At 57.4% G+C, this 19,983-nt stretch overlaps 10 protein-coding genes across 10 annotated transcripts; 6 read left to right on the forward strand and 4 right to left on the reverse strand.

The window, feature by feature from the left end:
• Nucleotides 1–12: 12 nt before the first annotated feature.
• On the forward strand, nt 13–1,840 carry EHS24_005182 (uncharacterized protein; the record flags this gene model as incomplete). Its single annotated transcript, XM_028620717.1, has 7 exons — nt 13–51; nt 332–510; nt 562–662; nt 715–949; nt 999–1,098; nt 1,139–1,304; nt 1,446–1,840. 7 exons carry the CDS (start codon nt 13–15, stop codon nt 1,838–1,840), a joined length of 1,215 nt encoding a protein of 404 aa, XP_028479689.1.
• A 70-nt stretch (nt 1,841–1,910) lies between these two features.
• On the reverse strand, nt 1,911–3,207 carry EHS24_005183 (uncharacterized protein; the record flags this gene model as incomplete). The annotated part of the gene is made up of 2 exons (XM_028620718.1): nt 1,911–2,193; nt 2,351–3,207. 2 exons carry the CDS (start codon nt 3,205–3,207, stop codon nt 1,911–1,913), a joined length of 1,140 nt encoding a protein of 379 aa, XP_028479690.1.
• Nucleotides 3,208–5,176: 1,969 nt separating this feature from the next.
• On the reverse strand, nt 5,177–9,363 carry EHS24_005184 (uncharacterized protein; the record flags this gene model as incomplete). Its single annotated transcript, XM_028620719.1, has 18 exons — nt 5,177–5,300; nt 5,356–5,461; nt 5,515–5,532; nt 5,586–6,232; nt 6,275–6,365; nt 6,407–6,442; nt 6,483–6,603; nt 6,650–6,764; nt 6,813–7,063; nt 7,102–7,149; nt 7,187–7,471; nt 7,517–7,834; nt 7,880–8,318; nt 8,354–8,590; nt 8,629–8,719; nt 8,759–8,837; nt 8,884–9,285; nt 9,325–9,363. The coding sequence occupies 18 exons, from the start codon at nt 9,361–9,363 to the stop codon at nt 5,177–5,179; spliced, it is 3,447 nt and encodes a 1,148-aa protein (XP_028479691.1).
• A 235-nt stretch (nt 9,364–9,598) lies between these two features.
• CBC2 (nuclear cap binding complex subunit) lies at nt 9,599–10,438 on the forward strand (the record flags this gene model as incomplete). Its single annotated transcript, XM_028620720.1, has 5 exons — nt 9,599–9,658; nt 9,701–9,797; nt 9,837–9,882; nt 9,920–9,949; nt 9,988–10,438. The coding sequence occupies 5 exons, from the start codon at nt 9,599–9,601 to the stop codon at nt 10,436–10,438; spliced, it is 684 nt and encodes a 227-aa protein (XP_028479692.1).
• A 411-nt stretch (nt 10,439–10,849) lies between these two features.
• Nucleotides 10,850–12,213, forward strand: SNF4 (AMP-activated serine/threonine-protein kinase regulatory subunit; the record flags this gene model as incomplete). The annotated part of the gene is made up of 5 exons (XM_028620721.1): nt 10,850–11,159; nt 11,203–11,361; nt 11,401–11,600; nt 11,639–11,866; nt 11,911–12,213. 5 exons carry the CDS (start codon nt 10,850–10,852, stop codon nt 12,211–12,213), a joined length of 1,200 nt encoding a protein of 399 aa, XP_028479693.1.
• Nucleotides 12,214–12,581: 368 nt separating this feature from the next.
• EHS24_005187 (uncharacterized protein) lies at nt 12,582–13,900 on the forward strand (the record flags this gene model as incomplete). The annotated part of the gene is made up of 6 exons (XM_028620722.1): nt 12,582–12,616; nt 12,669–12,742; nt 12,785–13,217; nt 13,277–13,576; nt 13,665–13,805; nt 13,858–13,900. 6 exons carry the CDS (start codon nt 12,582–12,584, stop codon nt 13,898–13,900), a joined length of 1,026 nt encoding a protein of 341 aa, XP_028479694.1.
• Nucleotides 13,901–14,168: 268 nt separating this feature from the next.
• EHS24_005188 (uncharacterized protein) lies at nt 14,169–14,977 on the forward strand (the record flags this gene model as incomplete). The annotated part of the gene is made up of 5 exons (XM_028620723.1): nt 14,169–14,213; nt 14,261–14,400; nt 14,442–14,615; nt 14,668–14,734; nt 14,777–14,977. 5 exons carry the CDS (start codon nt 14,169–14,171, stop codon nt 14,975–14,977), a joined length of 627 nt encoding a protein of 208 aa, XP_028479695.1.
• A 34-nt stretch (nt 14,978–15,011) lies between these two features.
• Nucleotides 15,012–15,867, reverse strand: EHS24_005189 (uncharacterized protein; the record flags this gene model as incomplete). Its single annotated transcript, XM_028620724.1, has 4 exons — nt 15,012–15,199; nt 15,247–15,379; nt 15,442–15,650; nt 15,696–15,867. The coding sequence occupies 4 exons, from the start codon at nt 15,865–15,867 to the stop codon at nt 15,012–15,014; spliced, it is 702 nt and encodes a 233-aa protein (XP_028479696.1).
• Nucleotides 15,868–16,107: 240 nt separating this feature from the next.
• EHS24_005190 (uncharacterized protein) lies at nt 16,108–18,069 on the reverse strand (the record flags this gene model as incomplete). The annotated part of the gene is made up of 7 exons (XM_028620725.1): nt 16,108–16,175; nt 16,225–16,334; nt 16,379–16,678; nt 16,719–17,399; nt 17,444–17,711; nt 17,770–17,891; nt 17,957–18,069. The coding sequence occupies 7 exons, from the start codon at nt 18,067–18,069 to the stop codon at nt 16,108–16,110; spliced, it is 1,662 nt and encodes a 553-aa protein (XP_028479697.1).
• Nucleotides 18,070–18,679: 610 nt separating this feature from the next.
• Nucleotides 18,680–19,705, forward strand: EHS24_005191 (uncharacterized protein; the record flags this gene model as incomplete). The annotated part of the gene is made up of 5 exons (XM_028620726.1): nt 18,680–18,733; nt 18,781–18,976; nt 19,061–19,315; nt 19,356–19,571; nt 19,626–19,705. The coding sequence occupies 5 exons, from the start codon at nt 18,680–18,682 to the stop codon at nt 19,703–19,705; spliced, it is 801 nt and encodes a 266-aa protein (XP_028479698.1).
• Nucleotides 19,706–19,983: the final 278 nt, after the last annotated feature.

Here is a 19,983-nt window from a genome sequence, read left to right on the forward strand (position 1 = left end):
ATCCCATCCACTATGCCAATCAACAAGGCGTCCGACATCGCCCAAAACCGTGTACGGGGCGTGTTACTCGCGGGTGCGCTTCTGCGACTCGCAGTATTCGCTGCCACGCCGTTTGCAGCGACGCTGGAACGACGACCGGAGCTTACTTCGCCTTTGACATCATTCCGGAGTTGTGAGCTTTCAGAGCACTTCCCCGTATCGGCCGTGTACTGACTCTGGGCTGTGCGGGAGGGTGTCTACTTGTATGACCACGGGTTGAACCCATATGCTGGTGGTGTCTTCTATCACGTACGATCCGGAAAGCATGGCCACACTGCTGACCCACCACCAGTCTCCCATCTACCTCTTCTTCTTCACCTACGTCATCCCAATCACCTCAACCTTCCTCACTGCGGCTCTGTGGACGCTGGCAGACATTGTGGGGAGTATCTTACTGGTAAAGATCTGGCGCTCCCGCTCGATCAGCAAACAAAACCAGTTTGAGGGCCGGGACCACCTCGTCGCCTTGTTGTAAGCCGATTCCTCAACAGCCGGTGAATGACGACTAACTTGGGCATAAAGCTACTTGTTCAACCCCTACATTGTCTTGTCCTGCATCGCGCGCTCGACCACCTCGTTGGACAATGTTCTCATCCTGGCCGCGATCATGGGAGCTTGTACCGGTGAGTCGGGACCTGCCATCAACCTCGCTACTTGTTCCCTGACGATTACCAGGCCAAGGTGTGAGCTCGATGGTGGCTTTAGCTCTCGCCACGCATACGTCTCTCTACCCAGCTCTCCTGCTGCCCCCACTTCTCCTCGTGCTCAGCAGAGTGCTGGACTCCAAGCGCTCTGCGGCCTCTGCTGTCCGTGACATTGTTGTTCTTGTCGCGACATACGCCGGTATCGGCGCTCTGGAGACAGCTGTGCTTGGCGGTACGCAATGGGCACGGCCCACGCTCGGTGTCATGTACGTTGAAGAGGGAGGCGATTCACAGGCAAAGCTGACGGGCCCCAAGACTCACAGTGTCCGACTTGACGCCCAACGTCGGGATGTGGTGGTACTTCTTCACTGAAATGTTTGACCACTTTCGCAACTTTTTCCGTGGTGTCTTCCAGGTAAGGCCGCATGGCTCATAGCTGATGCTGACGCCCTCAGATGCACATGCTCATCTATGTGGCGCCTCTGTGTATCCGCCTCGCGGACCCGACTCATGTCGTCCTCATCCTCGTCGGCACCATTTCGACCTGGAAGAGTTACCCTACTGTCGGGGACATGGGACTGTGGGCCGGCTTGCTGGGCTGCTTCCCCGAGCTCATTGCGAGTAAGTAATGACTAACCAACGCGCGGTCACCGGCACGTCTATACGACGTGTTGGACTGAGTGACCCGTCCCTCGAACCCGCCCCCCACCCCTTCACGAAGCGATGGACAATTCGATGTTTTATTTACTCACACCCGCGCAGACCTGCGACACCCCTTGTTCTCCCTTACAGTTCACCTGTACACCTGCATCCTCCTTCCGCTGCTTCATTCGCTGTGGCTCCTTACCGGTAGCGGAAACGCAAACTTCTTTTACGCGGCTACCATGGTGTACGGCCTGAACTCGACCCTGGCCGTTGCCGATGTCTTGTCCGCGAGTATCACCTATGACATGAAACAACGCCTGCGGCCGCTCTTGTTCACCGTGTCCTCCTCCTCTTCTTCTTCGGTGGACGAGGTGACAGAAGCAGACAAGGGTGCTGTCGACGGCACTGGCACCCAAAGCGGCAGCCGGAACGCGGACGGCCAGGCACTACCCGAACGCTGTGAAAGAGACGAGCTTGACCTGTCCATTGTGCAGCTTGCAACTCTGGATTGAGTCAGAGGTTATAGAAACGTACAGTACATTGGTAGCATATGAACCCCGGGTTTAAAAATGACATCTAAGATTAAAGGATGAGTGCCCAAGCAAACAGAATGTTGAGAACGACCGTGGCCCAGAGTGCAGTCGCTGCAAGGAAACGCGGCGTCGCGGCAGAGCTGTTTGTGGAGGTCGTGGATGTGGTCGGGTTAAACGTCACAAAGTTTGCCCCACATTTGTTGTTAATCGTGGAGACGGCCGACGAGATGAGTGTGGAATTCAAGGTGGTCGTGTTGCCCACCCATGCGCCCAGGTGGTTCATCAGCAATGCTGAACAATTGGAGCAAGTAGGCGTTGATGTCGCTGGCAAACTGCGCGGGGCATTAGCAGCTGTGCGCGTCGAGTGCATTCCTCCCTGGCCCTTCCGCCTGGCCGCGTGGACGTGTGGCCAAGACAAGACAAGACAGGGATCCGATCAAGGATCCGACGGAGGCGTTTGCTGGCCCGGCATTTCCTTTTTGCACTCACATGTTGCCCGCTGGAAGACTCCAGAGATAGAGGTCCGCTGGGTTAGAGCTTGCGACAGCCTCGAGGTAGCAGTACACGCCCGTGTCGGGATCGACAATGCCCGCTGCTGTGCGCATGACGGCGTAGTTGCCCAACCCCCGCTGCGCCTGCTTGGCCACGGCCGAGTTGACCAGATCACTGCCACAGTTTCCCTTGTCGCTAATCTGTGCCAAGTAGGTGGTGTAGTTGCCGTCACACTGCTCTGCAGATGGTTGTGGCGAGACTGTGTATGCGATGAGGAGATCGAGATGCGTAAAGTTGCCTGTGGTTGTAGCCGCAGACACTTGGGTCTTGTACGCAGAAGAGGCGGAGAGGAGGAGGGAAAAGGGGAGGCACGAGATGAAGTCGGCCGACTTGAGCAGGTTGAGCAAGTATGTGTAGCAGGCCGTGGACATGGAGCTCGAAATGTTGGTCTCCATCGGCGTCGGTACTGGTGTCGGTGGGGCTGTTGGAACTGAGGATGGGGGGAGGGGGAGGGAGAAAGTCGAGGTCGCGTTACCGCCGGTTACACTCGACGTTGTTGACAGGGTTGTTGACATGGATTCTGTAGTGGACGCGGCTGTAGGGGACGCAGTGACGTCGGCAACACTGGCGCTAGTGCTGCTACTGCCCACCATGCCTGTCGCGTCAATAATGGCGGTAGCGACATCTGTGGATGAGTCGAGGGTCTCGGTGGTCGTGGTTTCGTTGTCATCTCTGCCAAAGAGGGCCCGTCGAGCCGGCCGTGGTCGCTCTGGCGGCAGTCTGCGAGGGACCTCGGCCGCATAACCGACGCTGGCGACGAGCAAGGCTGTTGTGGCCAGGATCGACACACGCATGGTCGGGTCCACGACGAGGGGTGTCCGCAAGCAACGCTGTGGTGGTGGTGGCGGCGATGGTGGTGGTGTCGCCCAGATGGGGTCCGGATGAAAGTGAGTACGATGCCAGGACCGGGGCAGATGAGCACCGAAAGGTTAACTTTCACAAGAGCCGGTCCCGTTCTTGCCTGGCAGCACGTCCCCCCCTTGCTCTCTCGCTGGGCGGGTGTGCGCGTGCGCCAGTGGGTAAGGGGGTTTCTGCCTTTTTTTGACGCACAGCCCACGAGCATATGCTTTTTCTCACTTTTGCTCTGTGGGTTGCCCGTACGCGCAGTCTGGACGGCCCGTCGGTCGGTTCCTCTTGGTGTGGGCGTTCTGGCCGTTCTGGACCCGGCGCGCGCGGGGTGCATCCCATGTACATCCCAGGTTTCCTATGGTCGCGCGCGCGCGCGTGCGTGTCCTGAGCGGCCGCACCAGCGAGAGCCCAGGCCCGCGGGGCCGACAGGTCGACGTGCCGTTCCCGTTCCGCCCCACCGCCCTGGGTCGGATCCTCCTGGGTTGGATCCTCGCTGGTGTGGGTGCCCGGGTGGTGGCAAACAGTAGTGGCCAGAGTGGTATGCACATGGCGTATACGTTGTTGCAAAAGAGCAGTTTGGGCTTGGCAGTCTCTCTGCAGCTCGGTTGCTGCCTATAACGAACAAGCATCAATCGCGATAATGCAGCAGGTGTCCCACTAGACGGCGCACGCACATGGACAACACCACCCAATACATTCGCTGCTGTCTTCCGCCACCCCCCTCCCCCCGCGCAATAATATCGCAGATCAGACAACACCCCAGAGTATATTTTGAGCCGCCGTTCTTCGCGTGGCCCATGACAAGCGTGGGAGTCGTAAGAAAGTGCACAGCACACTCGAAAAATAGAGGTGGCAGTCGTTTTGGAGTGCGCGCGTCTGACCCAGAAGCCGGTGTGCTCGAGACGACCTTCGTCACTCTGCTGCTTTGGCACGGCCGCGTGTTTTGCCAACCGACCACGAGGCCACGACAGCAAAGCGTCCCCCGGGTTCCATGGACGCGGCGGCATGCTCAAACTCACTTTCGGTGTGCCCGTCCGGTTTGTGGGACAACAGCTACTGACAGACATGCAGACAAATGGTTGCAAAGCCGCCGGAAAGGCAGAGTGGTCGACGCCTTGCCGTTGCGCCATATACCGCCCGCCGCCACCCTCACCGATTCCCCCGCCCTCTTTCGCAGTTCCAAGTCGACTGGTCGCTCGGTGCCAAGAGCTCTCACGAGCTCTCCGGCCTGAATGTTTTTCAGCCTTGAAGCACGGATCCCTCTCCAGTGGCTGCGGGCGGCTGCGGGGGCTGCTCGGGTTCCCTCTGCCACTGCCAAACTGCACCTATGCCTCACGCGAGTTATCCCGCCCAATGGACACGCTTCGGTGCAAAGCAGCTGCAGCGATCGCCGTTTTCCTTGCAGAGGGAGCGCTTTACATCACCTTTGACACCCCCGATTAACCAGGGTCCCTCCTGTCATGGACGACAAGGATATGCGAATTCCGTCCTTTGCCAATGGCCAATGGCTACGTTTGCAGTAACGCAATAACGAGGCACTCTTAAAAATGTACTTACAGTACCGGCCATGGTGTGGTATCTCTCTAATGGGTTCCACGTTAGAGCCGTGTCTCACGCGTTGTGTCTGATGTCGAGGTGCCCGTGGAAATTACTGCCACCCTCGTGTTCCTCCTCCGTACTGGGTGGGATACTGCGAAGGAACGAACAGGAACACATCACGGCATCCTTCCTGGTCCAGGACCGTCCTCCCATGTCCCAAATTCTCCGACCGCGATTGATCGCCTGACGAGATTCAGGTGAGCGTCAGCCGTGCGGTACGGAGAGGAGCGCCCAAGAAGGAGGCTCATGTGGCGAAGCGGTGACCCGTTCTCACCTGGCTCAACACTATCACATCATGGGGGTTCATACCTAAATCTACTGGTCCACATCAATAGCCTCGGCGTCTTGTCCCTTGCCACCGCCGTGCGTGCCCTCAGCCACCCAGGCCTCGATCCTCGCCTTGAGCTCGACGTCAGGAAGAATATCCTCGTACTTGAGACTGTAGAAAACCGTCTGTCAGCTCGTCGTCCCACAGTTTTAGACTTTCTACGCACGGCATGTTGTTGAATGGGTCCAGCTCCTTGGACAGGAGTACCGCACGAATGGTGCTGCGGTCGATTGTCACCCGCGAAACGGGCAGGATAACAGGGTCCTTCATCACTGCGACATGTTAGTAAAGTGTAAAGCACGGTGCAGCCCCCGGGGAAACTGACGGGTAGCGAGTAGAGGGTCTGCGTAACAAGCGTCAGCGTGCGTTCCAAGTGACACATAGTCAACGACGTACCAAGGAACTCGTCGGGAATCTCGCGCTCATCCTCCTCCTCAATGGTGGCCCGGGCATTCTCGACGCGATCAGCAAACGCCAGGATCGCATCAGCCTCCGCCTCAGTCATGATAGCGCGGTGCTTGAGGACGCGACCGAACCGCTCAAACAGCTCTTTGGAGTAGCTACGACCGTCGTTGGCGACTGCGCGGATAAACGCCGGTTCAGTGCCGAGGTTGAGATAAATCTGGGCAATGGCGGCGAGGAGCGGCTTCGGCTTGAATGAGAAGCGCTCGGGGTCTGAGAGCTTGAGCTCCTGCATCTTGGGGCCGACAAGGTTTGTCAGGTTTTCGTCCAGAGACGCAGCGAGGCGGTCGACGATCTCGCCAGTGAGGAATGGTTCCTTGGTGGTGGCTGTAATGTCGCGGATGAGCTCGGCGTGGTCGCGACCCATCGACGTGGGGAAGCCAGCAAAGCGCTCGGCCGATTTGAGCTCGCTCTCCGCATCCTTGCGCTCGGCCTCGTCCATGGCATTCCACCCGTCCACATTGGCCTTTTGAGCGCGGACTTGGTTGATCTTGGTGAGGTGGGTCAAAGACTCTTCGAGGTGGTACGTTGTGTCGCTCATCAACATGTTGACAAACTTGACAAATTGATCGAAGTCGTCGCTGAACCGTCAGCCATCTGGCTACACTTGCCTTGATTCTCACCGAGTCGACTTGACGAACGCCTCACGATGCAGAGGGTTGGTCCACATGGACTTGATAATCCTGCTCATGTCGCGCCTAAAGTTGAACTTGTCTGTATCAAGTCAGCACGCATTCAAAAGAGGCAGTACGAACCATAGAACTGTGTGTGACCACCGGTTATCTCGACGTCTACTGTTAGTGACGTCCTCACACAAAGGTCTAGGCCCACCAATGAAGAAGCGGATAAGAGCTGGCATAAGGTGCTGGGTCGACAGAGTGTGAACGCTCAAGCGGTCAAACAGGGGGCCGCGGCGGTGGTAACCCTGGGGGTAGAGGCCGTTGGCCATGGTCTGGGCAGATGAGCTAGTTGACCTACGCTGCGCTGCGGAGACTTACGCTGACCAACTTTGCTTTGAGGAAAGGGTTGTTGACATAGCCCGGTGTGAGGAAAGTAATGGCAAACGTGATGAGGATGTCCTTATCAGCATTATCCAGAGCGTCCGAGTCATGACTATCCCAGTCAGCACACGAGCACACGCCTTTCCAAGATCAAACTCACCGGGAAAGGAAGTCGTAGTACTCGACAATGTTGTCGAACAGGAACTCTGGAAGCATCCTGAACTGCTGGGGTGCCTCTGCGGGAAGAGGAAGGGTGATAGGAACCTGTGGGTGCTGGTGCTTGGGGTCGACGAGGCGCAGCAGCCAGTTCATGAGGAAACCAACGAACGTCACAGTCAACCTCGTAAACTTGGGGTCAAGGAGCTGAGTGTCAAAGGTGTGGAGCAAGCCATGGCGCCTGGCAATATCGTCCTAGGTAATCAGCGGAAATGCGTTGCCAGGTAACTCACCTTCAGTTTCTTGACCGCAGCCTCGCCTTGAGCAAGTGTAGCAGGGTTCTGCAATGTTTAGCACAGCCTGACGCACATTACATACGCTGCTCCACTCTGCGCGACGGCCCTCGAGGTTCTTCAAGTCATCCTCGAGCTCCTGGAGACCCTTCTCCATGTCCTTTCGTGTACCGATGGTCTTAACCAGTCCAAGACGATGAATCGAGTTCAGAAGGAAGAAGATGTCCGAGATGAAGTTGGGTTTGGCGTCGACGTCCATCGCACTGCCGTAATACTCGTCCACTTCCTCCTTGGAAGCACGGATCTTCGTCTCCTCGGCAATGTCGATGCGCTTGGAGTGGAGGTAGTACTCGGGGTCGACCTTATCGATCTGGTTTTTGTTGTCAGTACATAATAGTCGGGAAAGGTTACTCACCTTTGAGAACTGGACGTCCATGACAGGCTCGAAGAGCTTCAGGAGAATGGACTGCAGGTTGATCATGAAGCCGTCCGACGAAACGGTTGTGTACTGAACTCTCATGCCGGAACGTTTGTCATTCAAGTTGGCAATGAGAGTAATGAAGTCGAGAACACCCTCACGGGACTCGGGCGAGGCACGGACGATGCTGTTGTAAATGTCAAACAGCATGGACTGTAGGCCCTCGAGAGAGTTCCGCAGGTTGGCCTTGTTGGCGTCAATGTCCGCGGTACGCCTCTCCGTGGGGTTGGAGAAGTAGGTCTTTTCAATTTGAGGCTGGTCCGTTAGCACAGTGAGGTGGTGTGCTCCCCTTAGGCTTACGAATTCGCGGGAGAACACGCTGAGACGAGTAAGAGGTCCCAGAAGGGACTGCCACTCAATCTTGCTAGCCGTAACACCGGGCGCAACCCAGATGGGCAACGAGGGGAGAAGAGCGGCGATGGCCTTGTTCTTGACCAGGAGCGACACCGCACCCAGGTATTTGCGCCACTCCGTGCCCATCAAGTCGGGGGTGGGAACAATCTTGAACCACTCCTGGAAGAAGAGGCTCAGAGTAGGAGTGATAACGTCCGCCAGAGACCCTTCCTGGAAACCCACAGCGAGGTCGTTCAGGAAAGGAAGGAGGTCCCCGGGAGCAAGAGCACCACGAACGGTGGGAGCAACTGGGGCGGAGGACGAGGTCAAAGGGTCAACGTTACCAGAGACTTCACCACTGACACCAAGGAGAAGCGGCAGGAACTCGGCAGGGCCGACCGGACGACTGAGGGATCAGCTGGTGCACATGCATGAACGTACTCTGCGGGCTGAGGGAACATGGAAGGGTCCTCCAGAGTCATGCCGCTGTAAGAGATGATCAACCTCTTCAGTTCGGCAAAGGCAGACGCCCATTCGGTCTTCTCCTCCTTGCTGTATGCAAAGCGAGCGAATTCACGATTGGCCGCGTAGAGACGTTTCCAGCAGCCAGTGAGGTACTCGAACACAGTCTCGTCCTTGGGCATGCCTGCCAGCACTTGCAGCTGATCAGGGTCGCTGCTAAACGGTCAGTGAGCCATCAGACAGACATGACGTACGAGGTGGCCATTGCGGCGGGGTCCAGAGAAAGACGGGCGATGAGAAGGCGGTCGCGAAGGTCCAACGACACTTTCAACGAGGAAGGTGCATCTGACGTCAGCGCCCAATACAGCAAAGGATGTAACCCACCTGGGTTCTCCTCGCGAATCTCTTCCGCCAGTCCTTTGAGCCAGACCTGCTTCCAGTTGGTCGCCGCTGCAAATGATTTCTGTTGATCAGCACGTCGGCCTCACATTGCCACAGCCATCACTCACCTCCAGAGTTACGCCAAAGACCGTAGCCACCTTGCTTGCTTCCCAGTCCTTGTATGTCAATGGAGGCGAAACAGCAGTGGCAATGGACACTGGAGAAGGAGCTGGAGGTGCCACTACAGGCTTGGACGGGATCACTTTGCGCTTGAAGGCAGGAGTCGGCGTCGGGGCTGCTGGAGCCGGCGAAGGGCGTTTAGGAGGTGAGGTTGACGTGCTAGCCGGGGTTGGCGAAGGAGCGGTGGGCCTTGGTGAGCTCGATGCATGCTGAGAAAGGAGACGCGACGATGCTGAAGCTGGTGTGTGGGTCTCAGCCGCCGACGCTGCCTCCTGTGCCGCCGCCGGAGGTTGCGGCGTGGGGGCAGGCGAGGCTGCACCGCCAAGGCGGGCAAGACGCTTCAGTCGCATCTGGATTGTCAACAAGGTGCTATTGGATGGGTATCTCACCTTCTCAGCATCACTGAGGTTTGAGTCGTTGCCAGACATGATGACCTGGGGTGTGCTGGAGCGACAATGACGATGTTGATAATAGATCCAAGGTGCGCCGCGACAACGACGACGCGCCTCGGGGTAACGATGACCCAATCGTCCTCCACATCACGTGCCAAACCTTCCCACGGTATCCCCGGATGTCCAGATGTTGTTTCCACCGTCACCCAAGACTTCAGGCTCTACCTGGCATGCGTTCGTCTCGTCTGCAACATCGTTACGTCGTCCCACAATGTCGCACGTCGTCTCCCCCCTGGACCTTCCATCCAGTTATAAGGACAGCCAGTCCGAGGTGCGTCTGCAGGGCCTCGTCGTTTTTTGCTGACAGGTATAGCTGGACAGGGAGACTGAGCGTCGTCTTCTGTCGCACTCGTGCACTCTGTACGTCGGCAACCTGAGCTTCTACACCACCGAGGCTCAGATGTATGAGCGTAAGTCGCTTTGGGAGCACGCCAATGCTTACATGGTAGTCTTCTCCACATGTGCCAAACCCGAGGAGGGAGGTGGTATCAAGAGGTGAGATGAAACCATCGCAAGTCAAAGCTAACGTTAGAATCATCATGGGTCTTGACCGTCATCAGAAGTGAGATCTCAACATCCTTGCTGTTCTAACCTTCTCAGGACCCCCTGTGGTTTTGCCTTTGTTGAGTACTACCTTCACTCCGAGGCCGTAGCCTGCCTGCGCTACATTTCTGGTACCAAGCTCGACGAGCGCATCATCCGTTGCGATCTGGACCCTGGTTACAAGGAGGGTCGCCAGTTTGGACGTGGACGTAGCGGTGGCCAAGTGCGTGACGAGTTCCGTCAAGAGTACGACAGTGGACGAGGTGGTTGGGGTCACCAGCGTCTCGAGCTTGAGCGTCGCCAGCAGGAGCAAGACCGTCTCCGTACCCAGGTGCAGTTCGACACGTACGCCGCCATTGGTGGTCTCGGCCAGGCTGGTGCCGATGTGCCCACTGGTGAGGCTGCTGAGCGCATCAAGCGTGCGAGGAGTGAGGAGGAGGAGGAGGAGGACTATGAGCGCCGCGACGAGGATGAGGGCAAGAGGTTCCGCGGCGGCGACGACGAGTAGAGAGCCCCCACGAAGCAGCCCTTTCCTACACCAAAAGCTCCAAGTACCCGCCTTGCAGTCATCACAAAACCCAATGTGGACCTGTACCACTTCCCCACCCCCTCCCATATATATATAACCAGCTCTCCCCCAAGTATATGCATGTCGTCCGTGACGCAGTTTGTGGTATTGGTCCTGAGCCCACCCATGGTCTGTGTGCCTCGCGGGTGTGGCCCACTGCCCCAAATGGTTCCGTCGCCATCGTCACCGTACGCACATATCCCCCGTGTGTCCGTTGGCCCCGTCACAGCCATCCCATCCCCCCAATCCACCATCCACTCGTCCATCCAACACCACAGTTCCCACAGGCTCGATACTCCTTCTCAGCATCTTCACACGGCAACTCTAGACACATCTCCACCTCGGATTGCCATGTCCGTTCCCCCATCCACCGCGCAACCCGCCACCGGAGGGGACGCACCGGCCCGCATGCCCTCCGTCTCGCGGTCTGGCCGTCGGTCGTCCCAGTCCGCGTCTGGCGGTATCGTTCGCCGTCCCTCGCGTGCAGCCCACCCTCCAGTGGCTCCCCTCAAACCTCTTACCCATCAGGAAGCACTGGAAGCGTTGCGGGCGTTCCTCAAGGAGCGTTCGTCATACGACGTCTTCCCAGTCAGCTTCCGACTCATTGTCCTCGACAGTCACCTCAAGGTGAAGAAGGCTCTGGACGTGATGCTTCTCTACGGTGAGCTCTCAACTGTGCAAGTGAGAATCAAGCTGATTCCAAGGTGTGGTATCTGCTCCTCTGTGGAACACGGCCCAAGCGACCTTTGCAGGCATGTTCACTGTGCAAGACGTCATCCACCTCATTCAATACTACTACCACACGTCCAGTTGGGAAGGCGCGGCCGCCGATGTGGAGCAGTTCCGTCTACAGAGCTTGAGAGGTGAGTGTGTTCCATTCCTGACGCGTGGCTGACATGTAGACATTGAGCGCGAGCTGCACGTCCCTCCACCCCCTCTACTCTCCATCCACCCTCTCCGGCCCCTCTTTGACGCCTGCAAATGCCTGATCCAGACCCACGCCCGACGTCTCCCCTTGATTGACAAGGACACCCAGACCGATAGCGAGGTTGTGATCAGTGTCTTGACCCAGTACCGAGTGCTAAAGTTCATTGCCATGAACGTGAGTAGCAGAATGTTGGACGTAACCTGACAGCGCAGTGTCGTGACATTACCCAATACCTGACCAAGGGTGTCCAAGAGCTCGGTGTCGGCACGTACGTCAAGTCTCCCACGGCTGAGCAACCTTTTGGCCCTATTGCAACCGCCACTCTGCAGACGACCGTCTTCGACGTCGTCCACATGTTCTCAGAGCTCGGAATCAGTGCGGTTCCGATCGTCGACAATGAGGGCAAGGTGGTCAACCTGTACGAGACCGTGGACGTCATTGTGAGCTTTGGGACACCGATTGGCGCGCAACTAACAACTCCCAGACCCTTGTCAGACTTGGCGCGTACCAGTCTCTCGACTTTACCATTGCTCAGGCGCTCAAGCAGCGTTCGGTTGACTTCCCGGGTGTAGTGACCTGTCATCCCAAGGACTCTCTTGGCGCCATCTTCTCCCTCATCAAGATCCGTCGTGTGCACCGTCTGGTTGTCGTGGCGGGCGCCGACGACCCGCAGCCAGGCCGTCTTGTTGGTGTGATCAGCCTCAGCGATATTATGCGGCATCTCATTAATGAAGGCGTGAAGCTGCCGCCCGATGATGTCGCCGAGGAGTCTGCCATTGAGGAATAAGACCCAACGATGCGTAGAGAGCTCGCGCCAGGCGGAGATCCGAGCTTGGTTCGACATTGTGTCCCTGTGGATCTCCGTAGATAGGCGACCTGTGTAGCGCAGTATTGTACTCTTGTTGTTCATGCCACGATGGTGCTTAGCGGAGGGGCCGGTGCGTGGTGCGCTCTTGTTACTGGCAAGCTCGATGTTGTTGACACGATGGGTCGTCGACAGTCCGCGGTCCGGCCCGGGTGCATTATTGATGCAAGTTGCCACTGAAAGGCCACGTGGCCGAGTGTCGGGCGTCGAGGGCGTCGCGGCGTCGCGGTTTCTAGCCACCTTCCATCGACTTCTGGAGTCACCATTCCACATCTTTCTCCACCACCAACATGGCCGACCCCAAGAAGCAGCTTGCGTACAACATGTACGTCACTGGTTACCAGATAGCTTGCGATTTCTGAGCTAATGTGTGCCAGCGTCGAGTTCCTGCGCACCTCTGCCCAGGACGGCACCGTCAAGGAGGACGACAAGGAGTCGCTCGAGGTGGCCGGTAAGCCATGAGGATCTGAGCTTTTCCGTTAACTTGTCCCAGTGCAGGTCATCAACGAGGCCTTTGGCGTGGACCCAGACTCGGCTGAGGACCAGGCCGCTTACTCGATCAAGCCCGCATCGCTCCTCCAGCTCCTTGACGTCCTTACCAAGACCAAGAGCAAGACCGCTTCGGCCGCCGCTGCCCCCGCCGCTGCTGCTACACCTGTTGCCGCTGCTTCGTCGGGCCCGACGCCCTCGGAGAAGGCCAAGGCTGAGCAGCTCAAGACCAAGGGCAACATGCTCATGGGCAAGAAGGACTACGACGCCGCCATTGTTGAGTACACCGCTGCCATCGCCCTCGACCCCAACCCCGTCTTCTACTCGAACCGTGCCGCTGCCTGGGGCGGTCTCGGCAAGCACGAGGAGGCCGCTGAGGATGCTGAGCGTGCTATTGAGCTGGACCCCAAGTTTGCCAAGGGCTTCTCTCGTCTCGGGTATGTGGATTTTGATGACGAGATACTCTTTCTTGGCCCGCGCTGACGCTGGCCGTCAGCCACGCCCAGTTCTCGCAGGGCGAGTACCAGAAGGCCATTGACGCCTACGAGTCGGGCCTCAAGCTCGACCCTACCAACGCCAACATGAAGTCGTCGCTCGCCACTGCCAAGACCCGACTTGCTGAGCAGACAAGCACCTCGGTCTCCGACCGCGAGCCCGCCCCCGGCGCCGGTGCCGGTGCTGGCGGTATGCCCGACCTGTCCGCGCTCGCGGGCATGTTTGGCGGTGGCGGCGCTGGCGGTGCTGGTGGCATGCCCGACATTGCCTCTATGATGCGCAACCCCCAGATGATGGCCATGTACGTCACCAGCCCTCAAACGCTGGGCCGTTGCCGATGGTGGCACTGCGCCCCCCCTGTTTTGTGCTGTTGCTGACATCACACGTAGGGCCCAGCAGATGATGGCCAACGGCGGCCTCGAGCGTCTCATGTCTAACCCTGCTCTCCGTGGCATGGCAGAGAACATGCAGAACGGCGGTGGCATGCCCGACTTCAACGCACTCGCCCAGGACCCGGCCATGCGTGACCTGTGAGCGTTTTTGATGCTCCTTCACGTTATCCCGAGCTGACGCAAAACGCAGTGCGTCGCAGTTCATGGGCGGCCAGGGTGGCCAGGGCCAGTAAATGAGGGTACGACTGTCGTCGAAGTCGCCCAGTTGGCCAGTTGAGGAGGTAGAGGATCGAGGATTTGTCGTAGCTACTTCACAGTTTACCCTCGTATTTCACCGTCAATCTTGTAGTACCAGTGCAGTAGTCTCAGGGACGGGATAAGGGTTCAAATGTTCAAAAACAAATAAACGCGTGCACCCATCGCGTATCACATGAGAGACGAGAGACTGGGGTGGATCGCATGGAACGTTCGTTGTCCACATCTTGTTCAACATCCCCCACCATGGCTCATTCGTCACTGACATATAATGACGGCCCGATGGTCTGGGTAAGTTGACGCTTTTGATCAGTCGGCCAGTTACTGACCCCGCCTAGGTCGACTGTGAGATGACCGGTCTGGACACCAACACGGACCGCATCATCGAGATTGCGGTCATCATCACAGACGGACACCTGCGACCTGTGGACGAGGGTGTCGAATGGGTGATCCACACGCCCAAAGAGGTGCTCGATGAGTACGTGTTCCGTCCCATGCGTTTTTCTGACCCAACCTTAGGATGGGCGAGTGGTGTACCGAGCAGCACGGCAAGTCTGGTCTGACCCAGGCATGCATCGACTCGCCGCACTCGTACGAGGATGTTGCCGCCAAGGTACTCGAATATATCAAGCGCTGGATCCCCGAAAAGGGAGCTGGCCTGTTGGCTGGCAGTTCCGTTCACGCCGACATGAGGTAGGTGTATTAGGTGGAGCGGCTGTTGCTCTTTCCCGCTGACCCTCCCAAGGTTCCTTCTGATTGGCATGCCTGAGGTCATGAAGCACCTCTCGTACCGCATTGTCGACTGCAGTAGTGTCAAGGTACATGTACGCTTGCTACCAACGCTAACCTAACAGGAACTTGCTCGCCGCTGGTACCCAAACCTCATCAAGCAGGAACGCGCAGCTCGCCCTTACGAGTCTGCCCACCGCGCTCTCGACGACATCCGTGCTAGCATTCGCGAGCTCGAGTTTTACCAAAAGAACATCTTTAAACCCCTGGAGACTGAGCCTACTGTCCCCGAATCTCGCGACACTCCTCTCAAGACAGCCATCTAAAACTACCCAGCTTGCCCTCGATGAAGAGACCCCCCTAGACGAAGCTCTTGTGGATGATAAACGCATCCACATACTCCTCGGTATTGTTCAGTCCGGTCTTCAAGAGGCCAGCCTTGGGGATAACACCGACGCGGGTGAAGCCCAGCTTGTCCCAGAGGCGGAGGGAAGCGACGTTGTCTACTTTGTTAGCTCGTGTTACATTATGCTTTCGCTTCTTTGCCACTGCGACGATGCACAGACGGACACCCTGGCAAATCCGAGCCACTCACTGCTGTACACCAGGTTGAACACACTGCCGCGGTAGCCGAGCGCAGGCGCGTAGTGAAGATAGCTCTCAGCGAGGGCGCCGCCAACCTTCTTGCCGCGCTGCACAGGAGGGACGAGGAAGCCGGCGTTGCAGTTCTGGGCTCTGTGTCAGCTCTAAAGGACGCCGTTTTCCAAGCTCAGTTTGAGGGGCAACTTACGTGGCTGCTGCGGCCGGGGTAGTTGGGTTTGATGTAGTAGCATCCGCCCACAGCCTCCTCCCATGAGCGTCCTGCCCTAGCTTCCTCGACGGTCGCTGGCGCTGCGGCACCCGTAGGAGTAAAGATGGCGACAATGGTAGCAGCCCCAAAGAAGTAGTTGGTGAACTCTTCCAGTGTCAAGGGGCCCTCCTGCGGGTAGGTCTTTCCCTCTGTTCCCAAGTCAGCTCAATGCAAGCTTCCTCTTGGGTACGTACCTGCGAGCTCCTGGTTGAAGACCGCGGCGAGGTATGCGATGAGCTCAGGGGACGTGTTCGAGCCCGAGACGGGGTAGGTAGTCAGAGTCAGACCGTTCGCGAGCGCGTACGACCGAGTCGCCAACGACTCGGCAGACGTGGAAGGGGCTTTGATAGCGCCGTAAGCAGACATGGGGGTTGGGCGAGGGTAGGGGCACGTTGTGAAAGTGAGGAAAGAACGCAACGTTTGCATCGAGTCCCCGCTGATATATCCACTTGAATAGTTGGCCGCTTCGCCGCGGGCCAAAACCGGACCGGCGCCCTCATCCGACAAGTGACATCATTTCCCTTCGTCCCGTCTGTAGCGCGTCTACTATCGCAATCTCCATCCCCAACGCACAATTTTTGGGTGTTTTTTCCGCTTCGACAGCGGCTAGGGGGCGATGCTGTTCTTGAGAGTCGCGTACCGACTACGAAGAACCTGGTAGTGATACTCCAAGGCTGCGAGTCAGCTTCCATTGTCGACTTGGAGGGCTTGTACCTAACTCACTTGAGCAAGGCCATGCGGCAATCGTGTCCTCCAACCCCGTGAACACGTAAAACAGGATGGAATCGGTTTCGGGGGCGAACTCGGGAGCATGTTTAAAGAATTTGATGGCTCTATCTTGTCAGTAAGTTGAGGCAGCATGGACAAGGCAACTCACGTATATGCCACCATCAAGAACCACCACGAGTAAGACGGCCGCTGGATGTGGCCTTGCGAGTCGCCCCGGTTGGTGAAATTGACAAGGGCATTCTCTTGCGCGACAAACCAGGTCTTCATGTCGTTGGCATCGAGGTCACCGAGGTATCCCCTTACAGCTACGGCCCACTCTGCAGCTTGCCAGTTGTAGTTGCGGGCAGCAGAGCTGGTGGACACTTCGGCGGCAGTCTCAACCGCTCGAGCTTGTTCGGAGACTGCAGCCCGCTCTCGTTCGTCAAGGTCGTTGTTGAGAGCAACATGCCTACTGTCAGTTTTAAGATCTGGGAATATTCCTCTCTCACCAAAGACAAACGGCTCGGTAGTACAACAGCCAGCTGGTGTGGTCACTGGGGTCGTCGTGTTGGCTGCCCTTGTCCAGCGGCAATAAACGGTTGAACTGGGTGTCAGTGGTGAAAAGGGAGTGGCAGCTTACGCGAGTAGGGTCCGCAGACGCCAAGTTGATGACAGACTTGTCGCCCAGTAGACGCCAGATGGTTGAACTGGTCGCCAACTGGCTGAGGGTCCAGCTCATACGACGGAGTTCTTCCTGGCGAATGGCAGTAATTGACGTCGACCTAGCATTCTGTGAGTCGTTGACAACCTGGCCCAGGGGCATCTTGAGGTGACGAGGCCAGCTGTTCAAGCACGCTTGAGCACAAGTTTCCATGTAACTCAGAGCAGCAGTCGCACGGGCGATGTTTTGATGAATGTGTGGCTGGAACTCGAATGCGACGAGAAGCAAGGCCGTTTGGGCCAAGTTTGGTTCTTTGGGGCCAGACTCGAGGCAGTGGTCGAGCATTTTGCGCGCTTCTTCGGCGAACTGGAGTGCACGGACTTGGCCCGTCCGCGTTTTTCCGGCTTGCAGGAACGTCGTGTGTGCGAGGATGGCAAACACAATGTGCGGGGCTAGCGATTTACTGAAGAATTCTTTGAAGAAGAGTGAACGGTGGAAGAAGTTGTGCCAGAGGTTGGAGTCACTCAGACTGACGTTGTCAGCTACGATAAGAAGACCCAACGGCAGACTCACAACATCTTGCAATGCTCAATAACGCTGTCAACAGGAAGATATTCGAAGAGTAGATTCCACCAGCTTTCAGGCGGCTCCGCCGATTGGCCTGGCGAAGCATTTCCACGTTGGTGCAGCTCTGCAATCCTGGCGCGTTGCTCAAGCTCCACACGCTGGCGGGGAGTCATAAGCTCGACAAACTGGACTGTGGGCACCCTCATGGGGAAAGTGCCATCGGGAGGAACGTGGGCAAATCGGTTCACAAAGGTTCCACGGGGTTTCAGCCTTCCTTGAAGGACGATCAGCATCAGACTGGGAGAGCAGGCCAACACGAAGACTAGACTCACCACCCGGCTCCTTGTCGGGACCGCGTCGGCGGACAGCAGCGTCGTAATGGCAGCCAAAGCCTTTCTTTGCGCAATTGGTGCAGACGGGGCGTTCACCGGTGCACTTCACCTTACGGGAGCGGCTGTGTTGCGGTTAGCCAAGCGAGTCTGGAGTGTGTGGGGAGGATGCGGAATGTCGGGGGCTCACCAGCGTGTGCACGAGATAAACTGCTTGCCGTTTGCGTCCATTCGGGGTCCGTCAACACTCTGTGGCCGTTGTCTGGCCGCCACAGTGCCAGTCATATCGGCAACGGACAGCATGAGATGGGACGAGGGCTGTGAAAATGACAAGTCAGAAGAACAAGAGCGAAGAAGAAGAAGACGAAGACGAGAGTGGGGGCGACGAAAGAGTGTCCTCGCGGGGGCACATGGACGTGTTGTGTTTTGTTGCGCGTGCATCCATGCTCGAGAACGCAAGAACACACAGATCCTTCGGCGCCAATGCTTTGCTAGCGACCAAAAGGGGGCGTGCTACCGGGGGGAACGGGCCAGAGATCCAGAGACTGTGCGTGAGAAGCCAAAGGAAGCAACCGTCGTCGTCCGCAACAGGCAGGTTGATCGCCGCTCCCTCTCTTCTCGTCACAATGCACACACAAAGGCTGTCCCATCCATCCATCCATCCATCTGACATCCATCCATGCTCTCTTCCCCACACATGAGCAGCTCTCACCACCACCCATTGTCCCAAGACCGCCTCAGCCATATGGCGCCACGGTCCGCTTGGAGCACACTGCGCGGGGTCAGGCACGCTCACGTGGGCACGGCCGCCAGACGCGACGCGATGGACGCGGGTTGTTCCAACAATCTCGGCGGCGACCTCTCCACTGTCGCTCCCAGTTACTCGTCCCCCTCTGACCGTGTGTCAACGACTATGAGTAAATCGGGATCCGGAGAGGACGGCACCGCACTTCGCACAAGTCTCAAGGTGGGCTGCATGGATGTTTCTGACTTGCCGAACTGACCGATATCCAGCGAGCGGCCTCCTCGAGGTTCGATGTCGAGGTTATTCTCTCCCGTTCCCTCGACAAGAGCAAGGGTCCCATGGGCTTCCTGGAGCACTTTTACCTTGTGCGCTGGGAGGGATACGGACCAGAGGACGACACTTGGGAGGGGCGGTCCAACGTCATGAAGGGGGCTTGGACTCTGGTGCAAGAGTTTGACCGTCAAGGTGCGTTTACATCAAGTTGCACCGAGGCGACGTCTGTCTACGTATGGGGCAGCCTCTCTTAATGCGAGATGGACTGACAAACAGAGCTGCCGTTTACCATCCTCAACGTGCGGCAGCGGCAACAGGAGCCCATCTACCTAGTGCGATACGGTTTGGCGACCGACGCCATTGAGCCATCGCCTCACTGCACCAAGGTCTGGTTGACCGAAGACGAGATGAAGAGGCATAACCGATCCGCAACGGTCAAGCGAGCCACTTTGGCCATGCGCAAGGAGGCCGGTTTTAGAATGTCCTATGTCGGCGTAGCACCCAGGCCACCCGCTCTTCAGAAGCAGGACGGTGGGTACGGATTCAGCCGGCGTTGTGCTGACACTCACAGACCTCGTCGTCATTGGGTACAAGACAACCAAGGCCAAGTCCACCTCCAAATCAAAGGTACCCACGTACCTTGCTCGCTGGGAAGAAGGAGGAGAGCTACATGAGCAGTGGTTCCGCGCCTACGACTTTCACAAGCGCTTTCCCTTGGACGATCGGCGTGCCATTGCCGAGTACCGCTCCGACTTGGAGACGCAGAAGGCCGCGGACGCTCTACAAGGTAGGGATCGGATATCATCCCCAATGCCTGACTGGTTTGCTCACTTTGTTCCAGTTCCCGCCAACGAGTACGAAAGTCAACGGCTGCAGAATATTGAAAAGAATAAGCTCCTGCTTCAGGAACTGGGCCTGTAGCGAAAACCGAGACGAGACGATGGCCCGATACTGCGATTGAGAAGATCAAGAAGCACTGTGTTGCTCCAGGGCGGCAGGTGCAGGTGGACATGTACTATAATAACTGTAGCGAGTTGTTGCATGTGAACTATGTTATGTGGTTATGCGTGTGTAGCTGGCATTATGGTGGGCAGCGGAGCTTGCAATGAGGGAGGCGACTTGTCCGAGACAAATTGACCTTTCCAGCCTCCAAAACCGCCCGGGCCATCCCGCTCCACCAAACGCCACTTTCCATAACG

The sequence above is a fragment of the Apiotrichum porosum genome (assembly GCF_003942205.1).
Source record: "Apiotrichum porosum strain DSM 27194 chromosome Unknown scaffold_2, whole genome shotgun sequence".
Classification (NCBI taxonomy): domain Eukaryota; kingdom Fungi; phylum Basidiomycota; class Tremellomycetes; order Trichosporonales; family Trichosporonaceae; genus Apiotrichum; species Apiotrichum porosum.